A 16,397-nucleotide genomic window follows, 5' to 3' on the forward strand; every position below is an offset into this window, starting at 1 on the left:
CTTTAGGGATTTAGCCACAGAATTTCAAACATGAGAATAAATAAATAGAAAGCTCCATTACTATATGCTTTCTTTACAAAAACACATTGCCTGTTTTCCTTGCAGGCAGTCCATGTGGCCACCACGTGTTTTTGTCACCAGCTTGAAATTCCTGCCAGTGACAATTTTCTACCCTCTATGCCAGTGTTTCTCATTCTTGGCAACTTTGAGATGTGTGGACTTCAAGCCCTGGAATTCCTGATAGTTGAAGTCTATATTGTACATCTCAAAATTGTCAGGGTTGAGAAACACTATTCTATATATCTTTATCTACTATATCAAAACTGGTGCATCAGTCCAGGAAGCTTAATTTTGGCTGCTAGAATTGTCAGTATTCAACATCTTGCATGGTCAACCTAATTATTGCATATGGTAATGGGTTAAAATGAGATTGCTCCCTTGTTTGACATTTCTGATCTGTGCCAAAGACACAATTTTCATGTGCCTTTAAAAAAAATTAAACAAGCAATGCCTTTTCCTTGTGCCCTTCATAGAGGGACTGCTTTATATCAGGGTTCACCAAAGTGATCAGTATTGTCCCCCAAAGGTCAATGGATCTGTCCAAGAGGTCATTGTTATTATTTGAGATACTGTTAAAGGTGTATTCATTAAATTATTCTCATATACATGTAATAAATGATTGGGGCTCAATGAACAGTCTGAAACATCATGAAAAGGTTAATAAGCTTAAAGAGTTTTGAGGCCCCTGCTTTGTCTGAAAAGACTGTAACAGTAGTGGTTTCTCAAAGCCCAAATGAATCCTTGTTATTATATCTAAGTGTTCTGATGAACACAGTGAAAGTAACTAGCAACCCATACTTTCCAATGCCTATACTGAAGGGGATTTAAACTAGGAGTTTGGCCTTTTCAGTGGTAGCCCCCACATTGTGGAACAAGTTTCCCCAGAAGATATGATTAGATTCCACCATCTCCTAATTTAGGTAGGCCTTAAAATCAACTTGTTTCATCATGCTTTTAGACTCTTAAGATAATTATGCATGTCCATTTATTATTAATTTTATGATGCCTGGAGTTATATAGTTTTATGACGCCTAGAGTTATTATCTTTTTATTAAACCAAAATGGTTCCTAAAGATATAAAATAAATGTGCATAGGACTATAAATTAGAGGTGTCAAGTATGTTGACTCATGGAAGAGCAAGCTCACGGCTAATAGCAACTGCTTGACCTTTTGCTTTTCCATGGACACATATCCATTTCCATGGACACATATCCTTGGAGAATAGTTTGACTCCCTCTTCTTTGTGGCAACCCCTGAGATATTGGAGCAGTGTTCCAATATCTCAGGGGTTGCCACAAAGAAGAGGGAGTCAAACTATTCTCCAAAGCACCTGAGGGTAGAACAAGAAGCAATGGGTGGAAACTAATCAAGGAGAGAAGCAACTTAGAACTGAGGAGAAATTTCCTGACAGTTAGAACAATTAATCAGTGGAACAGCTTGCCTCCAGAAATTGTGAATGCCCCAACACTGGAAGTCTTTAAGAAGATGTTGGATAGCTATTTGTCTGAAACGGTATAGGGTTTCCTGCCTAGGCAGGGGGTTGGACTAGAAGACCTCCAAGGTCCCTTCCAACTCTACTATTGTATTGTATTGTATTGTATTGTATCTATGCTTTCTTTTAGTATTGTGTCTGAATGGAAGAACTCTAGCTTGTTCTTGTCTTCAAACATAAGAGTTATATTCTTGGCTTATGACTCTGGTTTATTAGGAGATAAACAAACCCCACCTTCTGATTTCCTTGCAACACTAAGCAAACCACAGCCAAGACTTCCATGGTTTAATAGAATTGGAAGGGACCTTGGTGGTCGTCTAGTTCACAGTCCCCCAATCTTTTCGGCTTTACAAACCGGCCTGAGTGGGGTGGGGGAGATGGTACCTGGATTGTGGTGGGCAAGTGCTCTCTCTCACGCAGCTCCATTTGCACGAGCAGCAGGCACACGAACATGCCTCTTGCGTGAATGGAGCACATGCACACTGCTCGTACCCTTCTGTAGCCTGGTTCCAAAAGGCTCAAGGCCTGGTAGTGGCCCACAACCTGGGGATTGGAGACCCCTGTTCTAGTCCAACCCCCTGTTCAAGCAGGAGACCCTATACCAGGGGTGTCCAAACTTGGGAACTTTAAGACTTGTGGACTGTTGGCTGGGGAATTCTGGGAGTTGAAGTCCACAAGTCTTAAAGTTCCCAAGTTTGGACATCCCTGCCCTATACCATTCTAGAATATGATGGTCTCTTCTAGGAAACCTCCAATGATAGAGCACCCACAACATCTGCATGTTAGCTGTTCCACTGATTAATTGTTCTTACTCTCAGAAAAAAAATCTCTTTAATTGTAGGTTGGATATCTCTTTAATAATCTTCCATCCGTTTGCAACAAGAGCATGCCTAGGCATATTAACTCATTCATACTAAGCTAAAATTCTTCAGAGTTCTGGCTTATGGTGATACTGCATGTTAATTCAGGGAACAGGAACACTCGCCTAAGCCAAATATTTTGTAGGCACCTCCTGCCACAAAGCTGCTGGAATACTTTGATTTATATATGCAGTGGAGGCTTTGAATGGAATGTGATCAAGAACATTAGCTCAGTTAAATCCTTTCCCAACATGGCTGTAAACCTAGAGTCATTGGTAAATAAGTAGAAGAGTAGAAAGTTGTAGTTGGTTTCAGCCACAAGAAGAATGCCAAGCTATCAGGTGCATCCTTAAATGCCACCAAAATTAAATGAAAATTAACACCTTTAAAAAGGCCAACATTTCTCATGAGGCTTAAATATGAGATTGATTTTGACATATGACTAATCACCAATCTAACATCCAGGATCAGGTTACAGGAGGCTGTTTCACAGGAAGCTCATTACAATCTAGATTCAAATCAGATATTGCAGAAAAGCCAAGATGATGTGAATAATTATTGAGCTACAGGGGGGGGGGGGTGGAAATTAAGTCTGTCTAAGGCAGTGGTAGTCAACCTTTTTCTACCTACCGCCCACTAATGGATCTTTCTTGATGGAAAAATTTCCTTACCACCCACCAGTTTTGTCCTTCGACTTCTCCTCCTCCTCCTTTCCCCACAACCCCACTCCCTTGTAGCAGTGATGATGTTACCTAGTTTGGTAATGAAATGTCTGTAAGAAAACCACCAAGCTCAGAAAGCAGCAAGGATCCCACTATCCCCCACCTCCTCTTTCTCCCTTTCATTCTCCTTCTTGTCTTTTCTGCTCCTCCCCCCCCCCCCAAGCTCAGAAAGCAGCAAGGATCCCACTATCTCCCACCTCCTCTTTCTCCCTTTCATTCTCCTTTTTGTCTTTTCTGCTCCTTCCCCCCCCCCAAGCTCAGAAAGCAGCAAGGATCCCACTATCCCCCACCTCCTCTTTCTCCCCTTCCTCTTCCCACGTGTTTGCTTGTGCACGCGCTTGCGCTCGCCTGCCCACTCGCACAAAAGGAGGTTTTAACCTCCGAAATCCCTAACACACGCATTCTTGCGCACGTTAGTTCAAAAGGAGGTTTTAACCTCCGAAATACCCACCGCCCACCTGGAATCCCAAAACGCCCACTAGTGGGTGGTAGGGACCAGGTTGGCGACCCATGGTCTAAGGACAAGGGACCCTTTAGCTAAAATGCCAATGAATATCAACATTTATTTTTGATAATAAACATTTATCTCTCTCCCCGCCCCTTTTTTTCTTGCTAGGATGAACTTGACCTTACGGATAAGCATAGAGAAGCCATGTTTGCTCTACCAGCAGAAAAGAAATGGCAGATCTACTGCAGTAAGAAAAAGGTAAGACCTTTGAAGTATGCTTCCTCAACGTTACAAGCAGTCCTCGACTTATGATCATTCATTTAGTAACCATTTGAAGACATTGAGAAAGTGATCTAGCATTTACAACCATGACAGTATCCTCAGTGTCATGTGATCAAAATTTGGGTGCAAATAGAACTAATATGTATTTACAATGGTTGCGGCATCCTTGGGTCATGTGATTGCCATTTGCCACCTTCCAAGTCAACTTCCGACAAGGAAAGTAAATTGGGGAAGTCAGATTCGCTTTGTGACATGATTCATTTAACAACTGTAGTAATTCACTTAACTGTGGCAAAAAAAGACAAAATAGGATAAAATTTGGCATGATTACTTAACAACTGCCATGCTTAACTGGTCCCAGTTATGTTCATGAGTCAAGGACCGCCTGCATTTTTCTTTTTCTTTTTTTATACTTTTGTTCCTTTTTCTTCTGAGACACAAGAAAGAAAAAAATGCTGCAAAATGCTTTTGAATCAGTTTGAAGAAATAGGAGGAAATTTATTCTGGCCTGCAAATGCATAGACCAGATCATAAGATTCCAAACTAGCATGATTATTTGTATCCTGGGAATTTATTCACAAATGCAATAAAATTACATTACAATAATTTAGCATAATAAAATCAGATGATAAAAACATATGTAAAATTCTAATGAAGCAGCATGTAACATAAATCACTCTGGACATAATATTTATTCTATTCATTCTTCATTGCACAGGTATAATTCTGTAGCATTTTGTCAGCAATACAGAATTTTAGCTATATTACATATCACCTTAAACTTATTGTTTGGCAAGAGAAAAGCATCATGTCTAAGTGTCCTGGCATATTGTCCAACCAATCTCCTTTTAAAAAGGAAAGGACTAGATCAGGTAGCACATATATTGACTGTTTTTGACCACATATTTCATCAGTCAGAGAGGGATTTAGCTAGGTTTTGTTAGCTTCAACCTTGATTAGGGTTTTTGGAGGGGCAGGGGGGGGGTTAATGGAAGGTAGCATGCGGTAGTATCTGATTAGTTTAGGATCTAGTGCATTAGGTGAACCTAAAAATTAGGTTAATTCAATGGCCAGATGCAAATATGAGAACATAGCCATTGGGAAATAATGGCAGTTCATCAAGAGTTGCTTCAGCAATGGGATGGGTGACAGATAAATTTAATCAATAAGTTAAGTTCAATTTTTTATTATCTGTGGTCTTCCTTAGGCTTGCACTTTACATTTGATCTCCAGAAGGTACTTTGAAGTGCAAAGGAAGACAAATATATCTCTCGACTGCAACCCTTTAAAACAGCCGTACTTTGTGCTGGAATTATGCAATCATTTTGTGAGGCCTTCGTGCAACTGTGAGGAAGATCCAGTTATTTTAAAATATAGGAGATAAATGCTATATTTGCACTCTCACACACTCTGAAATACTTTGGGGAGAGTGAATCTGAATTGTTGCATTCTTTTAGTATCCTTGTTCCACATACTTTTGCTTCCGTACTGAACACTTTTTAGTAGAAGACTCTGCTGTTTCAGGATTGTTTTTCAGGGACTGGAGAACTCTTGGGATCTGGTTGGATAAAAAAATACCTTACAAGCAAATTAATATGATTCAGTAGGAAAAAGACAGAGTTTGTAAAATGCAGCCCTCTAAAGGCCAATGTACTAATGTCATGTATGCTGTTCGTAACTCCAGGGCCAAATGCAGCATAAATGAAACAGAATTATGTTTTAGAGGAAAAGCAAAATTATCTCATTGCCAGTTTTCATTGTCAATTGGATTTAATACAATCTGTACTGTCTCTGATTTGAGGGGGGTAACATAGCTGACTGGCAAGCCAAGAGCAACTAAGCAAAACAATAAAAGTTTGGTTTAGAAAGTTATAAATGTGTCATTTATCATTTTCTGAGACAGACCATTTGGGTTATAACCCATCAAAATGTTTTAGGATCTGCGGACAATGAAACATTTGTAGAGGTAAGATCTATGAAGATAAGAATAGTTGTTTCCCAGGATTCAGAAAGGGAAGGGAAAAACTTATTTGCTGAAATTTCAGCATAAACCGCATATATATAATTTCAGCATACATAAAATAATGTAATGTAATCTGAAAGAAAAACAGCTCAAGAACAACACCCATTTTACAGTGGAATGAACTGTCTAGAGCAGTGATGGCTAAACTTGTTGTCGTGCAATTAAAGTGTGTGCGTGCAATAGCGTACATGCCCTCATCCATAATGCAATACATGCATGACACCCATACACACACATACATGCGTGCCCCCTATGCTCCCTCAACCCCGTGCATGCGCCTCGTCCCCCCTCACCCATTTTTGGCTTCCAGGTTGGTGCAGGAGGCTTTCCAAGCCCAAAATGGGGTGTGGGAGGGTGCGTGCGGTCCCCCAGGCCCTGTTTTGGGCTTGGAAGGCCTCCTGCACCAACTTGGAAGCCACAATGGGGCACAGAGGGCACTGCACAAGGCCCCGAAATGCAATGTGCCCTGCCCCCCATGCACGCATGGCAGAAACCTGAAGACCAGCTGGCCAGCAGGAAGCATGCAAGCATGCGCAGTGGAGCTGGGCTGGGGTGACTACTGGCGTGGCCACAGAGAGGGCTGTGTATCACCTGTGGCACACGTGCCATAGGTTCGCCATCACGGGTCTAGAGCAGCTGAAGATGTGTGGCTTTCAACTCCCAGAATTCCCCAGCCAGAAGGGAGATGAAGTTCACACATCTTCAGCTAGCCAATGGGGAGAAACACAGATCTAGAGATAATTCAGAAACATCTTCATTAGAAGTTTTTTCCAATCAAAAAATAGGCCTGTTTTTAAGCACATGTTTCACCTGTAGATCAGGGAAAGTTTTTAGGTCAGGACTTCCCTGGTCTTATGATTCTCTAAACAACATCACCCATCATTCATAATCATTTGCTGTGCTAGTTTGGAACGATAAGACTTTGCCTCTAATCAGTCTAAACATCACCAGTCTCAGGAAGGGATGATTGAACTATTGAACCCTTTTCAGTTCAAATTCTGTGTATCTAAAAAAGAAAAAACCTGTGGCTGTGGCTCATTTTTTTATGTTCATTTTATTTCTTGTTGAAATATTAGTTGTACAAACATTAGTGTTCTATTTTTGTGTCAAATTAAAGGCGATCTAAGTGGATTTTGAGTAAATGGACAGAATAAATACTAAGCCCAAGACTTCCTCAAGTAAAGATCAGCGTCTACTGACTACATGAGATATTATGGTGATCTAATAGTGCCCAAATAGGAAGGAGGCTTGGCCTTTTCAGGTTGAAACAAGTGGGGTGACAGGCTTCCACCTGCTGCAGATCAATCATAAACTAAAATCCTATTGTGAATATGATAAGACCATTCTTTTTCCCACTTTTTTTCTGGCATCCCACTCACACAATACAGATAACTCCTCAGTTTACAACAATTTGTGTAGTGATGGTTCAAAGTTGAAACACTGACAAATGCTTTTATGGCTGGTCCTCACACCTATGACCCTTGCAGCATGATCACTTGATCAAAAATTGGGCACTTGGCAACCAGCATGCATTTATGATGGCTGCAGCATCCCAAAGTCATGTGATTGCTATTGGTGACAGCTGGCTTACAATAATTAAGTCAATGGGGGAAGGTGGATTGGCTTAATGTCCATATGATTTGATTAACAACTGTGGCAAAAAAAAAGATCTCAAATCGGGCAAAATTCACTTAGCCGCTTTGTTTAACAGTGGAAATTCTACCCCAATTGTGGTTGTAAGTTGAGGATTCACTGTGATTCAAACCTTTGGAATTTCTTCTTCATAGACAGTACAGTCCCCATCACAATATGCAGTATTGCTGTTTTATTTTTTTAAACTCCCATCGAAAACAGCAACCTGCCCTACTACTGACAGCTGCACTTCAGAAAAGCCGCTAAAGATGGACACCTGCAGACATTGAGTTGCCCATCTGTGCTTATGGTATTGGAAGAATTTAAAGAACAATAAATACAGGCAACATGACAAGGAATGTCCATCAGCTGTATACCTCTTTTTTTATGGCTGCTCCTGAAAATGGAATGGCAGATTTGCTGGGTTCATCAAGACAATGGCATTTAAATTGAATAACAGGAACCAGCTGCTGTGAAAGGACCTCCTATCTTTGTGCCGCAGTGTCTAACATAGTTGCCATAACTATCATGATCTTGAGGGGGGGTGAACAGGAAAATTATCTGAAAAAATAAAACAGCAATATTGCAGAAATCTGAATGGTGTTATGATAGGTTTCAGCAGACAGTGAAATCAGTTCATAGCTTTTCGTGACCTGCTTTTGAACTTTTCAAAAGAACCTGCTTGTCATTGAGATTGGACGCTGACCGGCTTTGTCCTGTTATGACAGAAGAGTTCTTTCTCTTAGGTTAAAATAATTAGATAAATGGAACATTTAGGCCTTCATTCACAAATCTATCCATTAGTTTGTTTAGGACGGTGACTTGGCCATGAGCATCAATGGTCAAGGATTAAATCTGCTGTTTTAGTGCATCATAATATGGATGCGGTGGCTCAGTAGCTAAGACACTGAGCTTATCGATCAGAAAGGTCAGCAGTTTGGCAGTTCGAATCCCTCTCTCTCTGCTTTTCAGCTTCATTTCGGACAATCATGACGTGGATGACTGAGAATCTCTACAGACTTTTAGTAACAAGGTTGTTAAGTGAATCTGGTTTCTCCATTAACTTTGTTTGTCAGAAAGTCACATATTCCCAGGACACTGCCACCATCATAAATCTGAGTCAGTTGTCAAGCATCTGAATCACATGACCACAGAGATGCTGAAATGGTCATAAGTGTGAAAAATGGTCATAAATCACTTTTTTTCAATCCTGTTGTAAATTCAAACGGTCACTAAATGAACTGTTGTAAGTCAAGGATTATCTGTAGTTGGATTGCTGTGTTTACTTGTAAAACAGCATTCTGCATTCAGTTTTGGTCGCCACGATGTAGAAAAGATGTGGAGACTCTGGAGAGAGTGCAAAGATGATTAGGGGACTGGAGACTAAAACATATGAAGAACGGTTGCAGGAACTGGGTATGTTTAGCTTAAGAGAAAGAAGGACTAGGGGAGACATGATAGCATTATTCCAATATCTCAGAGGTTGCCACAAAGAAGAGGGAGTCAAACTATTCTCCAAGGCACCTGAGGGTAGAACAAGAAGCAATGGGTGGAAACTAATCAAGGAGAGAAGCAACTTAGAACTGAGGAGAAATTTCCTGACAGTTAGAACAATTAATCAGTGGAACAGCTTGCCTCCAGAAGTTGTGAATGCCCCAACACTGGAAGTCTTTAAGAAGATGTTGGATAGCTATTTGTCTGAAACGGTATAGGGTTTCCTGCCTAGGCAGGGGGTTGGACTAGAAGACCTCCAAGGTCCCTTCCAACTCTCCTATTGTATTGTATTGTATAACAGTGTTAGCAATATCAGATACTGTACATACAGCACAGGACCAACATACCATTTTAATGACATCCACTGAGATATGCTAAAACGTCGTGTCCACAAGTGTCGCTTTAAAGGCATAGGAATTGTATAAGTGGAGAATTTCCAGATTCAGTCTGAATCCATTCTGTCTCATTAGGATTCAGCTTGGGTCTGTTTTTCCTTGGGCAGGAATTCCACCACATCACCTGTTCAACCAGAGATGGAGATGTATAATTGGACACCATCCATTTATTAATGATAGCTCACACGACAGAGGTGGGGTGGTGGTCAGGTGAACAACACTTGCAACATTTCATGTCAGTTCTTCTGCACTCGACCGATAAGCGTGTATTCGCCACTGCTGAAACTCAACCTTTGGTCATCTCCATAGCATTTTTCATGGGGGCTGGAGAGGGAATCAATCTACAGAGTATTCTGTTCATTTCCTCAGGATTCACTGACTCAAAATGATTCCCAAAAACCACACTAAACAAAGCTCCCATCTTTATTTTGACTTGCTGAGCTGGCATGCAACTCTTAGATGTGAGTTATTTTATTCTCCAGGTGACCCAATTGCAAGTCTTTCTCTCAAAGTTTACTTGGTAAGGATAGAGTAAGTGATAAACATGCCTAGTGACTATCAAAGGAGGTAGCAAGGGTGGTGAAATAAGTTTGCTTTGCTGCTCTTATTCATTTTCCACTTTGGTCACATCCATTCTTCATCTATGCCAGCATCATCTAGGTTTCTCTTCTGATGCCTCAGAAGAATTCTCTAAAGATGTTCCTCCAGAACTTCAAGAGAACTCCTAAGCAACCTTTGGAAATTTACAAATCAATTTAGCAATTGAGTGCAGATTGTTTAAATAGGTCTCTCCCCCTCTCAGCTATAGCATTTGAAAACTCAGCAGAACAACATGATCAGAGTATAAGCTGACTATTCTCACATCACATCTCAGGGGCTCCAAGATCTAACGTAAAGCCTCCTATGTGGGTTGTGGTCAGTGACCATCTGGGATAATCCCATGATTATTCTGGTAGCCATGGTCTGATGAGTTGTCTCCTCTCTCTAAGAAGATAAAGTCCTTCCGCACTAAAAGCCTGGGGTATTACAGCCACCCTGACCAAAAAGAGGTCAGCAGCAGCCTGGGAAGCAGCTTTTTGCTAAAGCGTAGCCACAAACCGGGCCTCCCACTCAGTTATCTGCAAAAGAGTACCTTTGGTTTGCTGGAGATTTTCTGAGATGACATCCAGCAGTTTTACTATCTTGGGGTCATTGCTATTGCAATATCTAAAACCCAGAAAGACACACCTACGTGAGAGAGACTTTTGCAGGATTCAATCTGGGTTAGTCACTGGGACCAGAGGTTTTGTTCTTCAGAGCTTTTGGACTCATGCTGGAACCCATCTTCAGGGAACTTCTCTCTAGCAGAGTTTGTGCTGTTCTGGGCGTGGTATTTATAGTGCCTAGTGGCTTTTTAGATGTTGATTGGGGTGTGTTGATGACTAGCTTTTAAGTCATTAGCTGTCTTTTGCTTGTTTTGCCCATCCCTTGCCTTCTAAGTACTGGTGGTAAGTATTAACTAGGCTGATCGTAAATCAGCACTACTGTTGACTGATGAGAGGGGCCTGTTTCCCAGGTTTCGATCACTCTCTGTTTTTGTGCCTGCTTGTCCAACAATCTTGGAGCTGCAAAATTGAATGTGTGACCTTGAGAGTGACTTTTGCCCACGGTAATATATGCCAGGTCTGCCCTCTTATCCACTATTTATTTTTGATTGAGGAATGTTTTATTACAGGCATGCTTGGCATTTGGAAACATCAGTTAGAACCTCTGTCTCTTCTCTGCCCCTTAACCCTTGCACATTTGGTGCCCCAATGGTTCAGGTAGTTTAGATTCATGAATAATCTGTAGTAACAATAATCTGTAGTAATAAGTAGTAACTGTGAAAGGGATCTTGGAGTCCTAGTGGACAACCATTTAAATATGAGCCAGCAGTGTGCAGCAGCTGCCAAAAAAGCCAACACAGTCCTAGGCTGCATCAACAGAGGGATAGAATCAAGATCACGTGAAGTGTTAATACCACTTTATAATGCCTTGGTAAGGCCACACTTGGAATACTGCATTCAGTTTTGGTCACCACGATGTAGAAAAGATGTGGAGACTCTAGAAAGAGTGCAGAGAAGAGCAACAAAGATGATTAGGGGACTGGAGACTAAAACATATGAAGAACGGTTGCAGGAACTGGGTATGTTTAGCTTAAGAGAAAGAAGGACTAGGGGAGACATGATAGCAGTGTTCCAGTATCTCAGGGGTTGCCACAAAGAAGAGGGAGTCAAACTATTCTCCAAGGCACCTGAGGGTAGAACAAGAAACAATGGGTGGAAACTAATCAAGGAGAGAAGCAACTTAGAACTGAGGAGAAATTTCCTGACAGTTAGAACAATTAATCAGTGAAACAGCTTGCCTCCAGAAGTTGTGAATGCCCCAACACTGGAAGTCTTTAAGAGGATGTTGGATAGCTATTTGTCTGAAACGGTATAGGGTTTCCTGCCTAGGCAGGGGGTTGGACTAGAAGACCTCCAAGGTCCCTTCCAACTCTACTATTGTATTGTATTGTATTGTATTGTATTGTATTGTATTGTAATCAAAGAACACCCCCCACACTCCTAATGATGAGAAGCCAAAACAGTCCTAATTCAGAAAAATCAGAATATATATAATAATTGTAGAAAGAAATGGTAGCTGGTTTGGCTGCTTAAAATGAGAAATCAACAGGAAGAAAAGGTTAATTCTTTAGAAACCCAAGTCCATGTGCAATGACCCAAAACAAGAATGCAACCTTCAGTATAGTTTCCAATAAATAGAACAGTTGTTCTGTGGCTCCAGTTGAGAGGTGGATTTTTGGATTATGATAACAGCCTTTGAAGTCATTTTAAGCCAGTGCATGACCCTAATAAGAAAGGGAAATGAGGATAGAAAGATTGCCTTGTCAGGGAGATAAAATACAGATCTGAAAGTAATATCGTTGTGGGTGGATTTGATTTGCAGCCAATCCCAGTGTGCTTTCTTCTCAACTAAGCTTCATGATTCCTCGAAAACATGTCACTAGGTGAAGAAAATCATTAGAAGGCAGGGTTTCAAGTTCCTTTACAGTCAGGTCTGAAAAAAAGTGAAATATATACTGTGTTTTGTATGGAAGGTGGGGGGAGTATTGGCTTTCATTTGGATAATAACTTTCTAATTAATGAAAGGTTGTCCACATATCATTATGGAAAGATAGCACTGGTTTCAACATTGGGTGTGTATGTTTTTGTATCCATATCTTTGATAATTTGGTGAAGAGAAGACTGAAAATAGAAAATCCAATACCCAGCTCTGAGTCATGGCAGTCGAGCCTCTTATTTTCTCATATCTTATCCTACAGAATTCTGATCCCAAATTGCCAGTCAAAACCATTGTGGTTTTTGAATGTCCCAGTTTCAGTTAAGAACGTGCTTGAAACTGAAGATTCAAACCTGACGGTGGGGTTTCAGAAATAGCTCCGTGTTTTGGAAGCTTATCAAATTGAGATTCTAGATGTTGACATGTGGTAAGGATGCAATGATTTGTGAGAACCATTTTCCTCAGATGGATTTTAGGTTAGTTTATCCCAGCTGAAGAGGTTATATCAGTAAAAAGAGAGCCAATTAGGTTTAGGCACCAGTTTAGTAACCAGGAAACCATGACTTCTGTTCCCACCTTAATCATGAAGCTAGCTGTGTGACCTTGGACCAGTCACTCTTTCTCAGCCTTAGGAAGGAAGGAAGAAATGGCAAATCTCTTCTGAAAATATTACTAAGAAAACTGCAAGGGCTAGTCCAGGGGTCTGCAACCTTAAACACTCAAAGAGTCATTTGGACCTGTTTCCCACAGAAAAGAAAACATGGAGCCACAAAACCTGGGTGGGCGTGGTCAACTCAATGTCACTCCCACCCAGTCACATGACACACACCCCAGCCTCGCCTACCCGGGTTTTGTGTTGAGGTGTTTTTTGTGGGAAATGCAGCTTTTTCTCTCCCTCCCTGCCTCCCTCCCTCTCTTGTTTTTTCCTCTTTTCCTCCCTCTCTCACCTCCTTCCTCCCTTTCTTTCTTTCTTTCCTTTCTCTCCCCTTGTCTTTCTTGTTTCCCTCTTTTCCCTCTCTCATTCTCTCCCTCCAGCTCTCTCATGTCTGTGTCCCTCTCCCTCTCTCTCCCTCCTTCTCTCTCTCTCATTTCTCTCTTTTTCCTCTCTCATTCTCTCCCTCCATCATTTTCTCATTTCTCTCTCTCTTCTCCTCCTCTTTTCTCTCTCTCATTGAAAGAGCCGCAGGTTGCAGACACCTGGCCCAAGCAGTCACCAGAAATCAAGGCAAATTTAAAGGGAGAGAAAATAAAAGAATATTCTGTTTGTTTGGTTTGAGTTCAGTTAGAGAAAAACCCATTCCAAATAACCCATCGATATGTGTTTTGCAAGGGTGGAGGAAATGTTAAGTCTTCTTCACATAGGCATTGTTAATCTACAAATAGCCTTCCAAGCTTCATTACAATCTTTATTCTTTATGTTAGGCAGTGATAAAAACAGAAATTGATTTTTGTAACATTAAAAGATGGACAACACTCACTAGAAATGTTTATTCTCTTATTACAGATCATTATTGTAACTATTTTCCCCAGATTATTTTTTCTTTTTCTAAATGACTGTGCATGTAGGCTGTTTGAGAAATAAGAACAGGGAATAATAAACAATGAGGAATAGCCTTAGAATTGCTTAGGCTATAGATACATTTTAACACTGAAGTGCAAACAGCAAGACTAAAATCACTGACCAGTTTAGCTGGATTTTATGAAACGAGAGACCTTCTCTTCTAATCTTTTGGAAAAGCTTTATTAAATTGCAGCAAGTACTGATATAACAAAAATATGCACATCAACTCTTGAAGCAGTACTACTCTGAGTATGCCTATTCTACCCCCCCCCCCCGCCCCAATTTATTTTTGGAGAACTTGGCATCTTTTGTATAAATTGTTTTTTAAGATGATGGGTTTAAGTAACAACTATAATATTAGGAACCGAAGGTCTTGCAAAAATGAAAACGATTTCTCATAGGCATGCACATACACTGAGCCAATTCAAGATTCAAGCTAAATTGCCTTTTGTGAGTTAAAATTTTATTACTAGAACGGATGTGAAAAATTGAAGTAGATTGGTTATAATGATTGCTTTGTCTGTGCAGAGAATATTACAGTAGCCATGGTGATTCTTATAACAGATTACTCTTCCTTAATTGGGCTACTCCTTTTAAGCATGTGACAGGGAGAGATAACTGGGTGCAGTGGCTCATGAGTGACTCTTAACCCAGTCTTTGTCATTAGGATATTTGCTAGGATACAAAAATAGGGGAGCGCCTAAAGGAAAGACAAGATGTCAATGTCTTTATTTTTTTAATTGCAGCTCCCACAATTCCTTGCCATTGGCTGTGGGGAAAAAAATTCAGATCTTTCAGTTCTAATGTGTTTTATAAATAAAGACACCTTCAAGTAATGCTCAACTCTCCGTGTCAGTAAGGACATGTCTAGTACATATCTACAGTATATCTATATAGATATGCTGTAAATTTGTAGACAACATTGAAGGGATTTGCTATTGACTTCCCATTCTTATCCTGGTGGTCTATTTAAATCTGATCCTGTTTATGTATTTTTTAAAAATATACCACTGTTAACTTGCTAATCTTCATTAGGAGTTTGCTGTCCATTCCTTTTTCCTACTATTGTTCTCATTGTCCAAATGCATATGCCCCCTCCTAATACCCTCCAGATGTGTTGGACCAACTAGCAGAATGTCATACTGGCAGAGATTGTTGGTATTTTTAATCCCAACACATTTACATAAAGGAAGGGCAGTTTATTCTCTCTATCCTGTGTTATGTCATTCAGGAAGGAAGGATGAGTTGAAGAATGATGAATTCCCGTCTAGTACTGGTATAATCATCAGCTGTTGCAATCAATTTTAATATTAGATGCCTTTGAAATGTACCAGAAGGCTAATAACAAAACTGACCCATCAGAATAACAGAGTTGGAAGGGAGTTTGGAGGTCTTCTAGTCTAATCCCCTGCTCAGGCAGGAAACCCTATACCATTTCAGACAAATGGTTGTCCAATCTCTTCTTTAAAACTTCCAGTGTTGGAGCATTCACAACTTCTGGAGGCAAGTTGTTCTACTGATTAACTGTCAGGAAATTTCTCCTTAGTTCTAAGTTACTTCTTCCCTTGATGAGTTTCCACCCATTGCTTCTTTCCCTGCCTTTAGGTGATCATTTTTCATTCAGTTCCAGGTTTGTCATCAGCTGAATGATAGCCTGAACTAAGTATGTATAGGCAACCAACTGGTTTTCATGGGCAATTGAGATAATCTTGAGTGACCTTGAAAAGCTAAGCAGGGTGAGAGCAGACTTGAATGCGTTATAGTAGGTTGGACTGGGAAATTAAAAACAAAATGCTGAAAGAAAGCAGTGACAAACCATTCCATATTGCTATTAAGAAAATAGTAGTTGAGCTCAGCTTGCAGGAGATTAAATATCAGTAATCAGACATTTTATCCCATTTTCCAGTTTTAACTCAGCTGAGCTTGGTTCATACAATAATACAATAGTAGAGTTGGAAGGGATCTTGGAGGTCTTCTAGTCCAACCCCCTGCCTAGGCAGGAAACCCTATACCGTTTCAGACAAATAGCTATCCAACATCTTCTTAAAGACTTCCAGTGTTGGGGCATTCACAACTTCTGGAGGCAAGCTGTTCCATTTCATCTTTTCAATGTGATTCATAATTTATGCTTCCTCATGGCATGAAATTGCAATGAACACATCTGTCAATTTAAAGCTTTACAAAAAACATCTAAATCTTTTTCTTGTTTGTAAAATCTAAAGATCTGGACAGAATCAAAGACAGTGAAATCAGGGTGTTAAGAGGGAAGAAGCATGCACTCAGAGAACTGATTGTTATACCGATTGAATCCCACCACTGCTGTACATATAGACATAGCACAGGATC

The 16,397-nt window shown here is 40.4% G+C and overlaps 1 protein-coding gene across 6 annotated transcripts in view; it reads left to right on the top strand.

The window, feature by feature from the left end:
* DAAM1 (dishevelled associated activator of morphogenesis 1) overlaps positions 1–16,397 on the top strand; it is a 183,922-nt gene that overhangs the window by 100,834 nt on the left and 66,691 nt on the right. For all 6 annotated transcript variants that reach the window (XR_014173944.1, XR_014173945.1, XR_014173946.1 and 3 more), the window contains exon 3: positions 3,752–3,841. Coding sequence is in view for 3 of the 6 variants with exons in the window: in XM_081936992.1 (XP_081793118.1) it covers positions 3,752–3,841 (90 nt within the window). In the remaining 3 variants the exon portion in view is untranslated. The remainder of the gene's footprint in view (positions 1–3,751; positions 3,842–16,397) is intronic.

This window comes from Natrix helvetica (genome assembly GCF_964273705.1).
Source record: "Natrix helvetica genome assembly, chromosome: 1".
In the NCBI taxonomy this organism is placed as follows: Eukaryota; Metazoa; Chordata; class Lepidosauria; order Squamata; family Natricidae; genus Natrix; species Natrix helvetica.